General features: G+C 44.2%; 2 protein-coding genes across 2 annotated transcripts in view; one reads left to right on the plus strand and one right to left on the minus strand.

Annotated features, from left to right (window-relative positions):
* Window positions 1-21118, plus strand: part of LOC113435791 (toll-like receptor 6) — a 458202-nt gene that overhangs the window by 419986 nt on the left and 17098 nt on the right. The window lies entirely within an intron of this gene.
* Window positions 1-21118, minus strand: part of NWD2 (NACHT and WD repeat domain containing 2) — a 72424-nt gene that overhangs the window by 18285 nt on the left and 33021 nt on the right. Inside the window, exons 2-3 of the mRNA XM_087936819.1 lie at window positions 17088-17176; window positions 5186-5302 (exon numbers count right to left, since the gene is read on the minus strand). Coding sequence (XP_087792945.1) covers window positions 5186-5302; window positions 17088-17176 — 206 coding nt within the window. The remainder of the gene's footprint in view (window positions 1-5185; window positions 5303-17087; window positions 17177-21118) is intronic.

A 21118-nucleotide genomic window follows, 5' to 3' on the forward strand; every position in this document is an offset into this window, starting at 1 on the left:
CTTCTCCATTCCTCCCTGTGTGCCCTAGGATGAAGAGGGGGATGGGCCTGGATCTTCCTCTGAATTCCCTCTCTCTTGTTCTACCTTTTTCCTGCTCTGCCCAGCCAGACTTTGCCCTTCCTCAGTTTCTTCCACAGCCAATGGAGCCACACTCCCACTTCCTGTCAGCTGCTTGGCCTCCCCCTCCGAATCAGATTCTGACAGGGGCATGATACTTCCTAGTCTCCACAATGTAGAGAAATGAGGACTATGCCTCATAAAACAAAGCTATTTGGGAGCATGAGTGTGAGAGATACAGCTAGTCCTCAGCTTATGACCACAATTAAGTCCAAAAATTTCTGTTGTTAAGTGAGACATTGGTTCAGCGAGCTTCACTCCATTTTACAACCATTCTTGCCACCACTGTGAAGCAAATTCACTGCAGTTGTTAAGTTAGTAACACGGTTGTTCAGTGAATCTGGCTTCCCCATTGACTTGGCTTGTCAGAAAGTTGCAAAAAGAAATCACGTAACTTCGGGACATAAATATGGGTCAGTTGCCAAGCATCTGAATTTTGATCACATAACCATGGGACGCTGCAACGGTCGTAAGTGTGAAAAACAATTATGTCATTTTTTTTCAGTGCCATTGTAACTTTGAGCAGCCACTCAACGAAGTGATGTAAGTTGAGGATTATCTGTATTCTTACAACAAAATTTATTTTCATGCGATTTAACTTCCTTTCAGTGTCTAATTGGTGGAAGTCAGTCAAAGAGAATTAACTCTTTCTTTTTTAATGCTGTCAGGTCTAATGTAAGAGGATCACGGAGCACAGAATAGCATTGTTATGATTTGCTCCATTGTTTGCAATGGATCTTAATATTCCCACCTAACGCATCCTAATTGAAAGCGATGTGTTCATTAAGCACTATGTACGATGACATATTCACGGGCATGGAAAACTAGCTGGTGAAATTCAGCCACCAGATGGCATTGTTTCTCCTAATAATTTGATTTTTTTTTTTAAAAAAAAGCACGCCATATTTACAGTAACAGAAAATTAGAATATATGTTATTATTTATACCAGCTGGTGTGAAACCTAACATGTTGAACAGCTGTTGGACCAATAATTACATACCCTTATGAGTGCTTAAAATCTGACTTATGGACTTCCTTTTTTTACAAGTTTGTGACATATAGTAGCAAGCCCATTTTTTCTTCCAGATGAAGTAGAATATAGGGCAAAAGGCAAAAACATTCACTTTTCCAGGGCTTCATATTGAGCAAGGATCTGAACCCAAATTCCAACTTATTACCTTTCAAGGTATTTTTGAGTTATATCTCTCAACCAGAGGTGGTATTCAGCAGGTTCTGACCGGTTCTGGAGAACTGGGAGCAGAAATTTTGAGTAGTTTGGAGAACTGGCAAAAAAATTTTTTTTGAATCTCACCACTGCTCTCAATGGCAAAGAATTGCCGATTGTTATATTAATTAAAAAAAAAACTTTTTAACAACGTTCACTTTTGAAAATATAAAAACTTCCTTAGCCAAACATGGCAGGTAATTAGAGTTAGTGTGAATAAATAGGACAATCTGATGATCACTGACCCCCCTCGTCTTCCTCTTCAATCTACCTTTGGTGGTTTATTTTATTCCCAAACATTTAAGTGGGATGCAACTTAAATTAAACTTTATTTGAACAGTATCTAGGGTGACATTTAGCACTTTATAAATAGAGCTTAGTGCTTCACAGAAATCTGATTCTGCAGGTTTCAGTTTTTGAAGATTTTCTTTTTCTTTTTTTACTTTTGGACCTAAAAAATAGTTGGGTTATATATTGCATAGCTAGTGGTGTGCATAGCTAAATTACACAGTAATTGCATAACTAAAAATAGTGGTGAGATTCAATTTTTTTTACTACCGGTTCTGTGGGCGTGGCTTAGTGGTCATGGCGTGACCTGGTGGGCGTAGCATGGCTTGGTGGGCGTGGCTTGGTGAGCATGGCTTGGTGGGCATGGCAGGGGAAAGATACTATAAAATCTCCATTCCCTCCCCACCTGACTAGCCTGCTTTCCAGCTCTGTTCTTCTGTGCAGGGCAACCAAAGAAGACTCAGCCGATCAGCTGGGGACTCGGGAGGCAGAGAATAGATGGGGTTGGCGGGGCTAGTCAGAGGTGAGATTTGCCAGTTCTCTGAACTACTCAAGATTTCCGCTATATAAAGCCTTAGTAAGACCACACCTAAAGTATTGCATCCAATTTTGGTCACCACACTATAAAAAAAGGATGTTGAGACTCTAGAAAAAGTGCAGAGAAGAGCAACCAAGATGATGAAGGGACTGGAAGCTAAAACATATGAAGAACGGTTGCAGGGACTGGGCATGGCTAGTCTAGTGAAGAGACCAGGGGAGACATGATAGCAGTCTTCCAATATTTGAGGGGCTGCCACAGAGAGGAGGAGGGGGTCAAGCTATTTTCTGAAGCATCTGAAGGCCAGACAAGGAATAATGGATGGAAACTGATCAAGGAGAGATTCAACCTAGAAATGTGGAGAAATTTCCTGACAGTGAGAACAATCAACCAATGGAACAGAAGTTGCCTTCGGAAATTGTGTGGGCTTCATCACTGGAAGCTTTTAAGAAGAGATTGGACTGCCATTTGTCAGAAATCTTGTAGGGTTGGGCGGGGGTTGGACTAGATGACCTACAAGGTGCCTTCCGTCTCTGTTAATCTATTAATCTGTTAAATTGATGCAATCCTTCTGTTGATGCAACTGCGTTGGCTCTTTTGACAGATGCAGTATACACTTGGGCTACTATTCACTTACAAGCAGTGGAAGTAATTTCCCCTTCAGAGGTTTATTTAACTAACATCTAGTATCACTTTTCAGGTAGCATGCCCCTTCAATAGTACACTATGAATTGTAAATAAAACCTCTATTGTATTAAATTAACCCCTGCTGCATTATGGAACAGGGTGTTTGGAGAAAAAAAAAACCCCTGCACAATGCTTTATTAATTGTTCATCAGTGTTCCTGGACAATGGCAATAACCACAGCTCCTTCCTCATCTTGTCTGGCTGCCCACTTTTTCTTAAATAAAAAGAATCAGTTGCTTTTAACCTTATCCAAAATGTCAGATCCAGCGAACAATCTAAAACACAAAAGAGGCAATTTTACATCCTAGCCGAGAAGGCAGATTCTCTGAATGTGAATAGTTTTCAAACTATTCTCCGAGAATCCAGTCTGTATTATAAAATCACAATGCTTTTAATATCTAAAATGTGATTAGAAAATTGTGAGAAATGAGCTAGGTTCAAACATGTTGGCAAAACCAGCAATTAGGAGCAAATGGAATCTCTGCATAAAAAAGGAACTGCCAAACAGAAACAAAGATAATGACATTCCTTCTCTTAGGAGTAAAAGCATAGGGAACGTTTTATGGTTGCAAATTAAAATAAATAAATAAATAAAAAACCACTTTCAACTAATTGAATGAGGAGCATTTATTGTAATTGCCCTGGATGTGATATTTCTATTGAAAGTTCAGAAGACAAGGTAGCTTTTCAACTTTATAGAGAGAATTGTTTCATGGAACTGTCTGTCTGAAACATCTTGGAATAGAAGAGAAATTTGTAGCTCAGGATTGAAGTAACGGGTCCTTCATGCTCTCTGAGCTTGGTGGGTTTTCTTGCAGACGTTTCATTACCCAACTAGGTGATATCATCAGTGGTAGAAGGGAGTGGGGTTTGTGGAGAGGAGGAGGAGGAGGACTGTGGAATCCTTGGTTCTCTCTGAGCTTGGTGGTTTTCTTGCAGATGTTTCATTACCCAACTAGGCAATATTATCAGTGCTAGAAGGGAGTGGGGTTTGTGGAGAGGAGGAGGAAGAGGTAGAATGGACTGTGGGACCCTTTGTGGTCTCCAATCTTGGTGGTTTTCTTGCAGATTTTTCATTACCCAACTAGGTAACATCACCAGTGCTTTGATGAGTGGGTCAGCATTGATAGTATGGTATGGTATGGTATGGTATGGTATGGGGTATGGTATGGTATGGTATGGTGTATGGTGTATGGTATGGTACGGTACAGTACAGTACAGTACAGTACAGTATATGTTGTGGTTCGCTGGCAGCTGGTGCAGCTGGCAGTGGAGTCAGATAGTGAGGAAGAAAGGACACCAGTCAGGGAGTCTGGAGAGGACTCGGATGAGGGTCTTGCATCTGATGCAGAGATATGGCCAGGACCATCTGGGAGTGGGGTGCTGACTCCGGAGCCTCCGGAGTCTGGTAGCAGCAAAGCAGAGGACCCAGGGGAGCCTGTTCCCAGTGCAAGCTGCTAGAAGGTGAGAACAGCTGAAACAGAAGGGGCAAGTAAGGCTGGGAGTTGATGGCCCCTCCCATAAGGGATAAAAGTCAGGCCAAGATGACGAAACCTTTGCAGGAAGCAAAGTAGTTCAATAGATTCCAAGTCCTCCTTGAAGCTCTGTATATTCTGGTTGTTTTTTTTGTTCTGGTACTTCGGTTGGTTTCTGTTATCATTAATTGGATACTTCTGTTTCTGGCAGCATTCCACAGCACTGAAAGGTGTGTGCTTATCTTAGGGAACTGTTTAAGATTAGTTCTGGCTGGAATGAAAGCAATTCCCAGCGTTGCAATAAAATAGGTTTTGCTTTTAAAACAAGTTTGTGTTTAATTATGTTTGATGAAGCCTGGGTCAGAACAGTATAGTATAGTATAGCATAGCATAATATAATAATAAAATGAAATAATATAATAACAACATTACATAACAATATATATATATATGATATAATAACAATACTAATACTAATAATACTAATAATGAAATAATATAATAATATATAATATGATGTAATGCAATGAAATAATAAAATAAAACAAATGAACAAACATTTTAGGTTAGCATTATTTCTGAGATGTCATTCTAAACATGAATGCATCAGATGTTTTAGACAAATCACTTCTTAACCCAATCTGTCCATCTTCGGATCTGCGATGTAGAAATGATGATTATGATGATGATGAAATATTATATGAAACATTCAGATGCATCTCTGGAATCTGCCTCACAACAACAACTAAATCTCTTAGGAGATCTTATGTTAAATTATGCATCCTTAAGAAAAGGCCACCACTCCATTAAATAAAAAACTAGATTCATTAAGTAAAACTTTATATTATACCCACAACAAAACATGGACCTGCTGAAGTTTTCAGGCAATCTTCTAAGAGCCTCATACGAGTCTTTTGGAGGTCTGGGCTATCCCATTCTTCCGGCTCCACTCCCCAGTACAGATCAATCACCTAGAAAGCCAACAAATAATATTACAATAGTTATATGTAGTATTACTCACAAATAACAATTCAGGCTGTAACTCAACATTTTGAAACACACACACACACACACTAATGGCAATAGTTTTAAGGACTGGGATTTTCACTTCATGTATTTATGGACATTAGCAAAGGATCAGTTCTGTGAACACTTAGGGCCATATCTAAATGGGAGTTTTATAATTATTAATACTCATGGCTAATGGGAGAACATTGAACTCCAAGTGTTACTATTTCCAAAACAAGCTTAATTAGGACTTATAATACATGAGGAGAGAGAAACAATGCAACAGGCTTTAAGAATAACTTACAAATTTGCCTGCCTGCCTGCCTGCCTATCTATCTATCTATCTATCTATCTATCTATCTATCTATCTATCTATCTATCTATCTATCTATCTATCATCTATCTAAGATTGTGAACCAAATGTGAACCAAATTATCTATCTGTATCTCTCTCTCTCTCTCTCTCTATGTCTGTCTGTCCGTCCATCCATCCATCCATCCATCCATCCATCCATCCATCCATCCAATCTATCTAATTTATATAGCCACCCATGACATGGAAACCAACTATCATCTGACTATCATCTGCCTCTCTGTCTATCATCTCATCTGTGTGTCTGCCTGCCTGCCTGCCTATCTATCATCTATCATTCATCTATTGTCTCTCTCTGTCTATCATCTCATCTGCCTGCCTGCCTAAATACCTACCTATCTATCATCTACCTATCTATCATCTATCTGTCTACCTACCTACCATCTATTGCCTACCTACCATCTATTGCCTCTCTCTCATCCATCCATCCATCCATCCATCCATCCATCCATCCATCCCTCCTTCTACACACACCCCATATACAATGCATGTTTAATCATATATAATCCCACCAAACCCGGCTGATCTCAAATAAAGTAGGATTGGATTGAAAACTCAAGAAAGAAATCTGGATGAAAGACCCACAACCCCACCCCCCCTTCAGTAATGTCATCATGAAAACAATAACAATATGTTTGTTTAGCCACCAGGAAGAGTGTGGTCAGTAGTACTCCAACTACTACAGTTGCAGTAATTTTAGAGGTTGGACTTCTGACGCCTTTATTTTGAATTTACACCATTCACATTAGTCTATCTTGGAGTGTGTCTGTGTTGCATCTCAATGCCTTTCTGTGGAAGAGCTGTGGAATTCCCCAGCCAGGAAAATTCTGGCAGCTGAAGTCAACCCAGTTCTGGGAGTTGAAGTCCACAGGTCTTAAAATTGGCAAGGATGGACACTTCCTACTTCAGATCAACTTCAGCCCCAACATCTATGAATACAACGGCCGTTCCTTCAAGTATAAACTTGCTTCTTCTTATATTTACTTACACGACTGTCAGATCCACCACCTTCGGCTTGGCGCCTCACTGACATTCTGGCATCAATGAACCGGGGAAGGGAAGAAGGAACAAATAGGCAATAAAACTGTATGCCCCTATGGTGGGAAATTGGGAGGTGGGGGGACTGACAGTTGAGGAAGAACGGAGCAGTTGGGAATCCAAATGCCTGGGATCTTCAAGGCTGTTTACCCTGAGAGTGGAATTTCACCAGCCGAAACACCTCAGCGTTTCCCAAAACATCTCGGCGGTGCTGGATTGGGTGTACCTGGACAGCCATGGGAGCAAGGTTGGAGGAACCAAGGGATTAGTTCTGTATTGATACATGGGGAATTTTAGATTTTGCCTGACCCTACTGCAGTGAGCCTCTCTTAGCAAATGTACCTTTTGCTTCAACCAAATGGAGTCGAGAGTCTTTCTTTCCTAAGGGATCAGACTGGGGCAGGTCTGACAGTGACTCTGTACAGCCCCATTTTATTATTTATTCTTGGGGTTCCATGGAGGACAGCAAGGAAGTTGTGCATTGTGATAGGAAAAGTGATCCCCTTTCCCTAATGATCTGGAGCACGGGTGTCAAACTTGTGGTGCCACATTGCCGTCATGTGACATTTTGCAATGTTTTTCCTATTCACGGAGCTGGGGTCAGCATCCGGCCCATGGGCTGCCAGTTTGACACCCCTGATCCAGACATTCTCTGTACACCAAACCAATCATCATAGGAATTATCTAACTAGGCCTTGTGACAGCGAGCGCTAGTTATGTATCCACAGTGCTATTTTTAAAATATTTCATATTTTGTTGTTCGGGTTGCCATAATACTGAGCCTTTAAAATAGCAGCTATTTAACTGTTCACATTTTCTTTTGTGTCTACAGATCCAGCCTGAATAATCTTAGACGTAAGCCTTCACACAGAGGGGAGGGGGGGAATAAAAGAAAAGAAAAAAACAGGTTTATTTAAAGAAATGAAGCGATACTGTGTGATTCCACATCATTTTTAGCTCATGTGGATTATAAACATGTTCCAGAAAGTCCTTGACGTGCGACCATAACTGAGCCTGGAATTAGGATCATTTATTTGCAAAATTTATATTTATAATGTAATTTATATTGCTGCCTATTTGCGCATGGTGACTCCAGGACATAAAAGCATAATATAAAAGAAATAAGAGTAAAAATAATAAAATAATAACCCTACCCCCACCCTCATCCCAGTGATTTAATGGACTCCATCTCACTCTGCGTTCCCCAGGCACACTGGAAGAACCATGTTTTCAGGACAGGGTTGGGCTGCTGGGGGTTCGCAGGGGTTCGGGAAAGCCCCCTAACTAGCATTGTGTACAGTTCGGAGAACCTCCAAATCCCACTCCTGGCTGGCCCCGCTCATCCTGCCCCGCCCCTCCCAGGAATCCCCACGCGGCCAGTTTTGGATGCAGGTAAGCGCAGGGTGCACGCGGAGGCTCAGGAAGGGTGAAAAACGGGGCTCCCAGAAGTTCAGGAAGGCTGGAAATGGGCCCATTTCTAGCCTCCAGAAAGCCTCTGGAGCGCGGGGAGGCAATTTTCACCCTCCTGGAGGCTCAAGGAAAGCCTCCAGAGCCCGGGGAAGGCAAAAACATGCCACCCCAGTGGTGCAGGAGGCTGACTAGTCCACGCCTATCCAGCAACCGGGCAGAAAACCGTTTGCTAAAATGTTTGAAGCCCACCCCTGCTTCAGGGCCTTCTGAAAGAGTGTTAGAGGGGGGGACGGCCCAATTTCCAGAGGAAAGATGTTCCAGAGGAAGGGAGCCACCATGGAGAAGGCCCTTCTTCTGGGTCCTGCCCGATGTATCTCCTTAGAGGAGGGGACCTGCAACATGCTCATTGCTAACTCCAGGAGTTCAATTCTGAGCAGCTCAAGGTTGACTCAGTCTTCCATCCTTCCGAGGTCGGTAAAACGAGGACCCAGATTGTTGGGGGAAAGAGGCTGACTCTGTAAACCAGTTAGAGAGGGCTGTAAAAACAGTGTGAAGTGGTATATAGGTCTAAGTGCTATTGCTATTATTGCAGGCTAATTCAGCTGACTGTCATGAATTCAGTCTTGACTGGTTCAAAGGTGACTCAGCCTTCCATCCTTCCAAGGTTGGTAAAATGAGGACCCCGATTGCTGGCTCTGAACTGCTTAGAAAGGGCTGTAGAGCACTGTGAAGTGGTGCGTAAGTCTAAGCGCTATTGCTTTTGCTATTGCTATTAATTTTCCACATTATGGAAATATGCTGACTCTGTAAACCACTCAGAGAGGGCAGTGAGGCAGTATGAAGCGGTATATAAGTCTAAGTGCTATTGCTAGTCCTTCCTTCCTTCCTTCCTTCCTTCCTTCCTTCCTTCCTTCCTTCCCTCCCTCTCTCCCTCCCTCCCTCCCTCCCTTGAATGCAGTATTACAGGCCCTGCCTACTGTCAGGAGTTCGATCCTGACCGGCTTAAGGTTGACTCAGCCTTCCACCCTTCCGAGGTCGGTAAAATGGAGACCCAGAATGTTGGGGGCAAGAGGCTGACTCTGTAAAGTCGAGGACATTTAAAGGAGAGGGGAAAAAAAAAATCTAATGAAGTAATCATTAGGCCAAGATAGTTGACGCAGGTTGTCCTCAACTTACGACCACAACGGAGCCTAACATTTTGGTTGTTAAATGAGACATTTGTTAAGTGAACTTTGTCTTATTTTACAACCTTTCTTGCAACATTTGTTAAGCGAATCATTGCAGTTGTTAAGCTAGCCACGTGGTTGTTTAAGTGAATCTGGCTTTACTAGTCCAAAGGTCACAAAAGGGGAATCACATGATTTTGGGGCCAAATAACGGTCCTAAGTATGAATCAGTTGCCAAGCATCTGAATTTTGATCATGTGATTATGGGGATTCTACAAAGGTGGTCTCCAGGGGTGGGATTCAAAAATCCCAACAACCGTTTCTCTGCCTGGTTGCTGGGTGGGCATGGCCTACCAGAACTTCCGTGAGGGCCATTTTTCACCTTCACCAGAATCCGGAGGCTTCCCTCGGGACTCTGGGAAGGCCCTCCGGAAGCTGGAAACAGGCTGTTTCCGGATTTCTGGAACATCCAAGAGAGCCATTTTTCACCCTCCCAGAGCTTCTGGGCGAACCCTGCACTTACCTGCATCCAAAACAGGCCACGTAGAGACTCTTGGGAGGGGTGGGGCAAGGTGGGTGGGGCAGGGCCAGCCAGTCGGTTCAGCTACCTGTTTGGCGAACCCAATGTAAATTTAACATCCAGTTCATCTGAACTGGCCCAAACTGGCTGAATCCCACTCCTGGTTGCCACTGAAAAATGATCATAAGTCACTTTTTTTCAGTGGCATTACTTTAAACGGTCGCTAAATGAACTGTTGTAATTTGGGGACTGCCTGTATTCTAGGGTTTGGTGCTGCCTTTTTTTAATCGCAGGGATTTTAAGAGACTACTTTAGACATTTGGACGCAATGTGAGAGTAAACCCAAAAGGTTTCTAGGGTGTAGAAACTAATGCTACCCGTGTTTCCCCCAAAATAAGACACTGTCTTATATATTTTTTTGCCACAAAAAAGGGTACCAGGTCTTATTTTCGGGGGATGTCATCTGCTGACTAACCTCACTTGTGCACATCGCCCCCAGCCTCCTTTTCGCTCAGGAACGTCTTGTTCTGTGGCCAGCCTGAAGGCGTCTGCAGCCGATAAAAGAGCTCTGGATCGATCCAGAGCTTTGTTATCAGCTACAGGAGCCTTCAGGAAAGCCTTGCCAGCCTTGCTGGCTGCAGAAGAAATGGGCTGGCAAGGTAGTTGTCGGGGTGTGCGAGGCCTGGCTACAACTGTCCAAAGGTAAGTAGTAAGGCAGTTCCACCACCCGCATTCCCACCCTACCTTAATTTTTACCTGTGCACTCTGGAGTGGGTGGGATCTTAATTAGGGCTTATTTTTTTGGTGGGGGGGTAGGGCTTATATTGGGCACACATGTAAAAATCAAGCTAGGACTTATTTTCAGGGTAGGTCGTATTTTCCTGGAAACAGGGTACTTATGCTACAAGTGGAAACATGAAAAGTATAGACTGTGCATGGAGACCTTAATATCATTAAAGTGCCTGCATTATGGTATCATCTGTTCGGTGCTCACAATGTCCTAATAAATGAGCCATGAAGGGAAACATTTTCAGTTAGGAATAGTTTTGAAACACGTACAACAGGCCTTCTGTCACTTCGGTAATGTTTTAACAGTTTAATTCTATATATGTCGGCTGAGAAAAAAAAAAAAAGGCTGACTGAATTGAACCTGCTCCTAGATGTAATAGGCATTGCGTTGCCACCTAAAAGCTTGAAAAATGCTGTTCTCAATTGGGTGCATTTGGGGAGGAGTAGGGATGAAGATGCTTAAAGCAATGCTTAGGCCATTATCTCCTTGGTGGAGCTGGTCTCCACCTAATGCTATTAAAGTCCAGGTGAGTTTTTTTTAAAAAGGGTTTTTTTCTTTTTAGTCTAACAGGTGATGCTCATTCCCATTTCCTAGCCAAGGGTTCTTCAGCACTGTCTGAAGATACTTTTGTGAACATGTAGCTGGCATGACCATATGCCAAGGTGCATGGAACGCTTCCCACTGGAGTGGTACCTACTTATCTACTCGCATTTGCACGCCTTTGAACTCAGTGTTGTGGTCTGCTGGCAGCCTGCGGAGATGGCAGCAGAGTCGGACAGTGGGGAGGAACATGGGCCAGTCTGAGAGTCTGGGGAGGACTCAGACGAGGGTCCTGCATCCGATACAGAGATGGGGCCAGGGCCATCTGGGAGTTATGTGTTGACTCCGGAGTCTCCAGAACCTGACAGCAGTGAGGCAAAGGAACAAGGGGAGCCTGTTCTCAGTGCGTGCGTGCGCAGAGCTGCCAGAAGGCAAGAACAGGTAAGACAAAAGGGGCAACTTGGGAGTAAGGCTTGGAGATGATTGCCTCCCCCATAAGACATAAAGGAGGAGCAAAAGGACAGGAACCTTTGCAGGAAGCAACTTTGTTCACTCTGTTCAGATTAAACCCGGAAGCTCTGTGTGGACTTTGTACTCCGCTTGGCTTTTTATAGTTCATTTGGCACTTTAGTTGTTGGCAGCAATTCAAAGGAGAGAAAGGTGGGTGCTTATCTTGTGATACTGTTTGGGACTCATTACGGGCTGGGAATGAACATAATTCCCATGCGTTGAAAGAAAAAGAGAGCTGTTTAGACTAAGCATGTAATTAATTATGGTCTCAGGAAGCCTTGGTCAGAACACTGGGCAGGGGCAGAAGCAAGGAATGGGAGCTTACCCTATCACGCAGTGCTTGGGTCTTGAACTTTCTGGTTGACAAGCCCAGGGTCTTAACTGCTCAACCATCGCACTTCTAATGCCAAGCTGACGCATAATAAATCCGCCTTTAATTCATGTTTAGTCAGGGGGGAGTCACTGCCCTCTGTAATCGAGGTCTGGATAAGCCTGGGATGGGGTTCTATCTGGGTTCATGCTTGGCATCAGCTTCACCAGGGTAGGTGGGTAGAGGTGGCAGCCCAGAAGCTTCAATCGTGAGGTCTTTGGTGTTCTCTGAGCTTGGTGGTTTTCTTGCAGACGTTTAACTACCCAACTAGATAACATGATCAGTGCTAGAAGTGTGTGGGATTTTCTGGTTTCTATGTGCATGTTCTTGCTCTGTCACTATTGGTGGGACTATTCTAGATGATTCTTTGATCAGGCTGTTGCTTATTGTTTGTTTGTCTGACTTGCTATAGAGCTGTGGTGGCGAACCTATGGCATGCATGCCACAGGTGGCACGCAGAGCCATTTGTGCTGGCACGCGAGCTGCAGGCAAACTTACCTCACTGCACATGTGAACACAGCTGATTTTGGGTGGGTTTGAGGCCTCTTTTGGCCTCCCAAAGGGTTGAGGAAGGCTTCTGCAGGCTTCTGCAAGCTTTGTAGGCTGAACACTAGCCCAGTTTTGTCACTTCTGGCATTTTGGGAAAAACAGGAAGTGATGAAATGGGGTTAGTTTTCAGCCTACAAAGCTTGCAGAAGCCTGCAGAAGCCTTCCTCAAGCCTTTGGGAGGCCGAGAAAGGCCTCAAAACCGCCGAAAATCAGCTGTGAGGCGCAGTGCAGGTAAGGAGGTGGTGGCGGGTGGGTGGGGGATTGTGCGTGCATGCATAGAGGACGTGGGGGGGGCGCATTGCCTTCTGGGTGCTGGCACACTAATGTGAGTGTGCAAGCGCGTGCCCAATTTTTGGCACAGGAGCCAAAATGGTTAGCCACCACTGCTTATAGAGCATGAAAGCTGTTGAGAGTCTGGAGAAGGAGAAGAAAGTTCAACCCTAGCAAAACTATGGCTGTGGCTGCTTGACCTCCTAGTCCTCAGGACCTTCCATCTGGTGTGGTGCCAAATCAGCCACAATCCACGTAGTAACTCACTGCTGTCTCCCAGCATACCGATATATAAATTTATTGTAGGGAGGCCATAAATGAGCAGGCACAATTCTGAAAAGGTTTAAGGGTGATCCTAAATGCTTTTCTCTTATATCATTTGCTGCGACCTGATGACTTCATCTATATCGTGATGATATTAATTTTATAGCTTTCCTTTAATCCAGGGGTGTCAAACCCGATTTCATGGAAGGCCGCTCCATGTTTGTGTTTGACCTTGGAGGGATGGGTGTGGCCAGGGTGGGCGTGGCCAGCTCAACATCACTTGTGTTGGGGGCACCTATGGTAGCCAAGTGCTAAGGCAATGCTTCCCTCAGACCCTCCCTCCCTTTCAATACAATCTCCTTCCTTCCTTCCTTCCTTCCTTCCTTCCTTCCTTCCTTCCTTCCTTCCTTCCCTCCCTCCCTCCCTCCCTCCCCCCTCTCTTCTCCTTTCCTTTTTTTTTTTTTGGTCTTTCCTCTTTCCCTTTCTCCTTTCCTGTCCCTTCTTGCATGGTCAAATGCAAAATGGGAAATATTTCTCCTTTTGTTTTGTTTTTAGGTTGTTTTGCTAGCCCTTTGCCGGTGAAAACGGAGCTTGGGCCCCCCAGATCTAAGCACCTTGAGTTTGACGCTCTTGAGTTTGACACCCTTGTTCTAATAAATCCTGGGAGTTATTCTTTTTTGGGGGGGAAATGAGTAAAGATCTCTTCCAATCTTGCAAAAATGGTGGTTTCAAGAATTCCCTGAGGAAAAGGCTATGATTTAAACTAGTTTGGCAGTAGCCGCTAAAACCCTGTTAAGGTTTAGGGGAGGAAAATTGTCAAGCAATGATATGGAATCTTTGCTATCACCTGTGAATTTAGAAAGGCAACATGGGTCACATTGGTTAGCACATAGAAATTCAATAACATTAATGGCAACCGTACCTCGAACTGTAGTTTTATTTATCAACTAGCTCTATACCCATGCTTCGCTATGAAACTATGTGGTTGGACTTAGTTTTTGGGGAGGAAAATAAGGAAAAGGAAATTCTGCCTCTGCCTATCAGCATCCATCGGTATTCATCTGGCTAGCTTCCTGTCAGTGTGTGAGAGAGTTGAGGGCTGTTTGGAAACTGAAATAGTATTTGCTGTGTGAGCAAGAAGGAGACAGCAAGGAGCCTGGGCGTGGCTTAGCTCAGCTGTTCTGTATTAAAGCTGCTTGGTGCTGTGAAACTAAAACTGAAACTGAAGTTCCTCCCCTCTGCTTGTGTTTTGCACTCGGAACAGATTTCTTTTCAAGTGGGGAAGGGGAGTAGAACTGTTTAGCATCAGAGCATGTTAATAATAATAATAATATGGGAAATACTTATGCTCTGATAGTCATTTTGAAAAATCCTTTCTTAGTGAGCACCTAGAAGCCAAGAGGAACATAAGTGCCAAATTTCAAGTTTGTAGGCTTTACGGTTCTGGAGTTTTGTGATGATGATGAGGGGTATTTCGCTTTTATATATATAGATTTATTTTTTAACCGAGCTATTTCTTTCTTTTAGAAAAGCAACAACTCTCAAAAACCAGTATTTAACATGAGGCTTTGCTTTCTGAAACTCAAAAACAAAAAAAAATCAGTTGACCTTTAAAAAAATAAATAAAAGAACTTACAAAAGAAAGACCTGCCTTTAGCATAAAGTAGCATATTGCTATTCTACTTCTGATTTTTCCTGTGCCAGGCGTAATCACATCATGGCAATTCAATATTTTTGACCACTGAGCTGAAGTGCTTTGATGCCTGACTGAGTGTGCACACAAATTGCTGCATTAAAAAGAGAACACATCGCGATTCCTCCTCTCATCCGTCTTCTCCCCCACTGTTGTGTGTCAAATTATGCAAAAATGGCCTGTTTTGTACACTAAGTTGTCAATATCGCTCCTCTTAGCCTTGGATGAGATTGGAGTTGGGAGTCTTTGTTGCTAAAACTGTGATGATTTGATGCCTGCAGAAAGATCGGCGCACATAAATGACCTGAGCTAAACCTTACAGCCCAGCCTGAGACTGGATGAATAATCAGAATAATAGCAATATCACAGCACATGCAACTGTACAAATGGGCATTTACAAGAGAAACAAGACACCACCATGAAGTTAAAGGGCAATTCTAATTTGAAGGTGACAACAATATGATGGAACCAGCAAGAGAAAAATGGATAAAACAATAAGGTAAAAGTTCCCCTCACGTATATGTGCTAGTCATTTCCAGCTCTAGGGGGCGCTGCTCATCTCCGTTACCAAGCCAAAGAGCCAGCGCTGTCCAAAGACATCTCCATGGTCATGTGGCCGGCATGACTAAACACTGAAGACGCACGGAACGCTGTTCCCTTCCCACCAAAGGGGTCCCTATTTTTCTACTTGCATATTTTTACATGCTTTTGAACTGCTAGGTTGGCAGAAGCTGGGACAAGTAATGGGAGCTTATGCAGCGCTAGGGATTCGAACTGCCAAACTGCCGACCTTTCTGATCGACAAGCTCAGCATCTTAGCCACTGAGCCACCGTGTCCCTATAGGATAAAACAATAATGGCATAGAATTATCCTTGGCTGTGAAATCTTCTGTAGGGGCCACCCGAGTGTTTTATTTTGTGAGGCTACAGAAATGCCACCTAGACAGAGTACCAGACAGTATCTCCCTGCTGTGATGATGATTTTTAAGTCAGTGCCATGGAGACAGCAGCCAAAGCACAACATTCATGCTCACATATTGATTAGGTGGGTGTGCATTTAGCGTTACAACCCACAAACAAATGTTGTACGCATGCTATACTTTGTTGCAGAAGGCAATTCTTGGGGAAGACCACAAATCCAATGGCCATTATTGTTCCATCATGCCTTTCCTCAAAGTGGGGGCAAGGATACCCTCATGATGACAAAAGAGGTTTTACAAAAGTCACGTCGCTTAGACAGGCAGTCCTTGACTTACAACCAGGGGTGGGATTCAAAAATCCCAGCAACCTGTTCACTGCCTGGTTGGTGGGTGGACGTGGCCATGGTGGGCGTGGCCTACCAGAATTTCTGGCTCAGCCATTTTTTGCCTTCTTGAGGGTGTGGAGGCTTCCTTCCGGCCTCTGGGAGGGTGAAAACGGCTTCCAGGCCTGTTTCCAGCTTCTGGAACTTCCGGTTTGGCTGTTTTTCGCCTTTCCCAGAGTCCAGACGCTTCCCTTGGGACTCTAGGAAGGTAAAAATGGTCTTTCCCGGCCTCCAAAGAGCCCCTGGAAGCCAGAAACAGGCCCATTTCTGGACTTCTGGTTCGGCCATTTTTTGTCTTCCCCAGGGTCCGGAGGCTTCCCTATGGCCTCTGGGAGGGTGAAGATGGCTTCCCCCAGGCTTTGAAAGGGCCTCTGGAAGCTGGAAACAGGCCCCTTTCCAGGCTTCCAGAACTTCCAGTTCGGCCCATTTTTCACCCTCCTAGAGTCCGCTTCGCGCGGACTCTGCACTTACCTGCATTCAAAATGGGCCGCATGGAGACTTCTGGGAGGGGTGGGGTGGGGTGAGTCGGGGCCAGCTGGTCAGTTCAACTACCAGTTTGGTGAATCAGATGTAAAATTAACATCTGGCTCGCCTGAACCGGTCTGAACCAGTAGAATTCCACCCCTGCTTACAACACTTTGCTTAGTGACTGTTCAAAGTTACCACAGCACTGAAAAAAATGACTTATTTCTTATTCTTATTCAAACTTTTACGGTCCTTGCAGGATTCACCAGTGGTCAAGGGATTGACATTCGGTTTGCTTGACAACTGACTACACTTACAATGGTTTGCAGGCGTCCCGGGGCCACGCGATACCCATTTGCGACCTTCCGACAAGCAAAGTCAAGGGGGGATTAACCCAATTCACTTAACGACCTCATGACTCACTTAGTGATGTTTAGCATGCGTACGAACGTCCCGGCTTCAAATTTTGAACAGTAGGAAAGAAGTACCTGAAATTCCATCCCATAGTTTTCCCTGCAGAATTCCCGTAGCTTGGGGTACACGTGTTCTCGCAAAGCGTTTCTTTCTGCAACCGTATCTGTAAGCGAGGAGGCGGGGAAAAAAAAAAGAATGAACAAAACTGGTTGAAACCGTGTATTTATAGCGCTGTAGTTTCACGGAGAAAAGAACACTTATTTTAAAAATTGTGAACACAAGCGTAAGGCAGAAATCCTGATTCTGTGCTCTGGGGAATAGCTTGTTGAACAGAAACACTTACTCTTGACATTTACCCAAATTTAGTTGAACACCTATGGCAATAATTCAGCACAATGTTTATACACGGCACAGATTTGGGATGTATTTATGTTTTTTTAGGTAGAAGTAGCTCTGGAAAGATAAGACCAGCAACAATCCTGCCATCATAAGAAAGCCTTGAAGTCTTCTGACTGTGACAATAATTCAATGTGACATTTAAAGTTTAGAGCCAATTAGAGCACTTCTGGACTAAACCAACATTTATTGAGGTGATAGAAAGCTTGAATTCATTGCATTTAGTTTGGCACAAGAACAGTTTGGATGACTACGATGATGCGGGGCATGGCACAGAGGCAACATAGCAGAGATGGGTATTCAGCAGGTTCTGACCAGTTCTGGAGAACCAGTAGCAGAAATTTTGAGTAGTTCGGAGAACTGGCAAATACCGCCTCTGACTAGCCCTGCCGCACATCTATTCTTATCATGATCAGCTGGGACTTGGGAGACACAGAATAGATGGGGGCGGGGCCAGTCAGAGGTGGGATTTGCCGGTTCTCCGAACTACTCAAAATTTCCACTACCGGTTCTCCAGAATCTGTCACAACTGGCTGAATACCACCTCTACATCAGTCCATCCGAAAGGCAAACAGCCATGACTGTTCTGGGCAGATGCAGAAGTTGAAATGCTTTGGCCACCAAATGAGAAGAGGGGGACTAATTGGAAAAGACCCTGAGGTTGGGAAAGATGGAAGGTAAAAGCAGAAGGGACAGCGGACACTTGGAAAAAATATTCTGAAGCCATGGCATGTCTATATCAGCAAAGATCAGAACCGTGCAGAAAAAGCACCATTAAATCACAATTGGTCCAACATAGTGGTTGTTACAGTCCTTACACTGTATTTTGCAGATGACTCTTTCCCCCCCCTCTCTCCTGGGGCTAACTGGGTCTTCTGAAAGATTAAAGCTCAGAGATCTAACTCAGAGAGCACCAAGAGACCCCACGGTTGAACCCTGAGCTATAAATATTCTCTTCAGCTGGATACAGTTTTTTTTTCTACAGAACTCAGAACATCATTAAAATCAACTTTCATTCGCACAATTCAGAATAACATGAAAGCTGAATCCATTAGCGCCTGCAAATGCATGTTGTTATTCACTATCTAGTACATGTACACTTGTTCCTACTACAGTATCACAATATTTTAATTTCATAAGGCCCCTAGCTGTTAAACCCATTTTCTATAGAGGTAGTCCTCGACTTACAACAGTTCATTTAGAAATTGCAAGGACAGTGGAAAAAAATGACAAAATTCAGAAGTTTGGCAACTGACTCATATTTATGATGGTTGCAATGTTCAGGGGTCACGTCATCCCATTTTGTGACCTTCTGAAAAGCAAAGTCAACAGGGAAGGCAGAGTCACTTAAAAAACGTGTTACCAGGGGTGGGCTGCTACCGGTTCGCACCGGTTCAGGCGAACTGGATGTTAATTTTACATCCAGTTCAATGAACCGGCAGTTGCAACGACTGGCTGGCCCTGCCCACCCCACCCCACCCCTGCCCGGAGTCTCCATGTGGCTTGTTCTGGATCTCAGGTAAGTGCAGGGCCTGTGTGGAGGCTCAGGGACAGTGGTGGGATTCTAATTTTTTTTACTGCTGGTTCTGTGGATGTGGCTTGCTGGGCGCAGCAAGGGAAGGATACTGTAAAATCTCCAGTTAGAGTTGGTATTTGACGGTTCTCTGAACTACTCAAAATTTCCGCTACTGTTTCTCCAGAACTTGTCAGAAACTGCTGAATACCCACCTCTGCTCAGGGAGGGTGAAAAATGGGCCTCCCAGAGGCTTTGGAAAGTTGAAAATAGGCCTGTTTCTGCCTCTAGAGAGTCTCTGGAGCCCGGGGAGGAGGGAAACGGGTCTCCCAGAGGCTCCAGAAGACCAGAAATGAGCCCATTTCCAGCCTCACTGGTCAGCTGGGTCTTCTTTGGTTGCCCTGCACAGGAGAACGGAGCTAGAAAGCAGGTTAGTGGGGTGGGGGAGGAATGGGATTTGGCAGTATCCTTCCCCCAGGAGTAGGGAGGGAATGAGGATTTTCTAGTAACCTTTCCCCTGCCACGCCCACCAAACAACACCACACACACCAAGCCACGCCCACAGAACCAATAGTAAAAATTTTTGAATCCCACCACTGGTGCCATCATGTCTCCCCTAGTCTTTCATTTCTCTAGAGTGAACACACATACCCAGTTCCCATCACCATTCTTCCTATGTTTTAGCCTCCAGCCTCCTAATCGTTTTTTGTTGCTATTCTCTGCACTCTTTCCAGGGTCTCAACATCTTTTCCATATTGTGGTGACCAGAACCACAAAAGGCAGCATTGGTCTTACTAAGGCTTTGTAAAGCGGTACTGCAACTTCACGTGATCTTGATTCTATCCCTCTGTTTTGGCTTTTTGGGGCGCACAACTGGCTCATATTTAAGTGATTGTCCTCTGGGACTCCAAGATCCACGGGTGGGCTGCTATGGGTTTGCCTAGGTTTGGGCGGACCCGTTGCTAACGTTAGGGCTGGTTTGGCAAATCACCAAATCCCACCTCTGGCTGGCTCCACCCACCCCACCCCATCCATCCCCACCTCTCCCGGGAGTCTCCTTGTGGGCCATTTTGAATGTGAGGTAAGTGCAGGGCCTCCTGGAGGCTCCAGAAAGCCAGAAACAGGCCAGTTTCCAGCCTCTGGAGGGCCTCCGGAGCCTGGGGGAGGCCATTTTAGCCCTCTTAGAGGCTCAAGGAAAACCTCCAAAGCCTGGGGAAGGTGAAAACAGCCCCCCGCCGTGGTGCAGGAGGTCGACCACCATGGCCATGCCCACTCAGCAACCCGTTGCTGAAACTTTTGAAGTCCACCCTGCCAAGATCCCTCTCACAGTTACTGGTATGAAGCCAAGTTTCACCTAGTGTAGAGAGTTTCCATAATTCGATTAAATGAAGGAGACAGACTGAAAATGAGTTAGTTATAGAATTCTAGTCTTGTATTCCTGGAATTTCTCAGCTTTGGAACTAAAGCTGAACTATTGTAAAGTTCAAATGAATGCAAACAGTATCAACGGTACAGACCTTCAAGTATCTAGGTCTATCATATCACTAGACCTAAAATGGACACCTAATATCAAAAACGTCTTCAAAAATGCACAACAAAGAATGTTCTTTCTGCACCAACTCAGAAAGCTCAAATTGCCCAAGGAGCTGCTGATCCAGTTCTACAGAGGAATGATTGAGTCTGTCATCTGCACCTCTATAACTGTCTGGTTTGGTTCTGCAACCCAACAGGAAAGACACAGACTTCAGAGAGTAATTAGGACTGCAGAAAAAAACAATTGCTACCAATCTGCCTTCCATGGAGGACCTGTATACTGCATGAGTCAAACAGAGGGCTGGGAAAATATCTACAGACCCCTCACATCCCAGACATAAACAGTTTCAACTCCTACCCTCAAAACAACACTATAGAGCACTGCACACCAGAACAATTAGACACAAGGACAGTTTTTTCCCAAACACCATCACTCTGCCAAACAAATAATTCCCTCAAAACTGTCCAATTATTTATAAAGTCTGCACTACTATTACTATTCATCTTCTCATCACTGCTTATCACCTATCCCCTCCCACTTGTGACTGTATGATTGTAACTTTGTCACTTGTATCCTTACGATTTCTATTGACTGTTTCCTAGTATGAGTTGGTTACTTATTGTATAATATGACTATTATTAAGTGTTTAACTTATGATTCTT

This window comes from Pseudonaja textilis, chromosome 6 (genome assembly GCF_049901715.1).
Source record: "Pseudonaja textilis isolate UNSWEBS1 chromosome 6, rPseTex1.2, whole genome shotgun sequence".
Taxonomy (NCBI): Eukaryota; Metazoa; Chordata; class Lepidosauria; order Squamata; family Elapidae; genus Pseudonaja; species Pseudonaja textilis.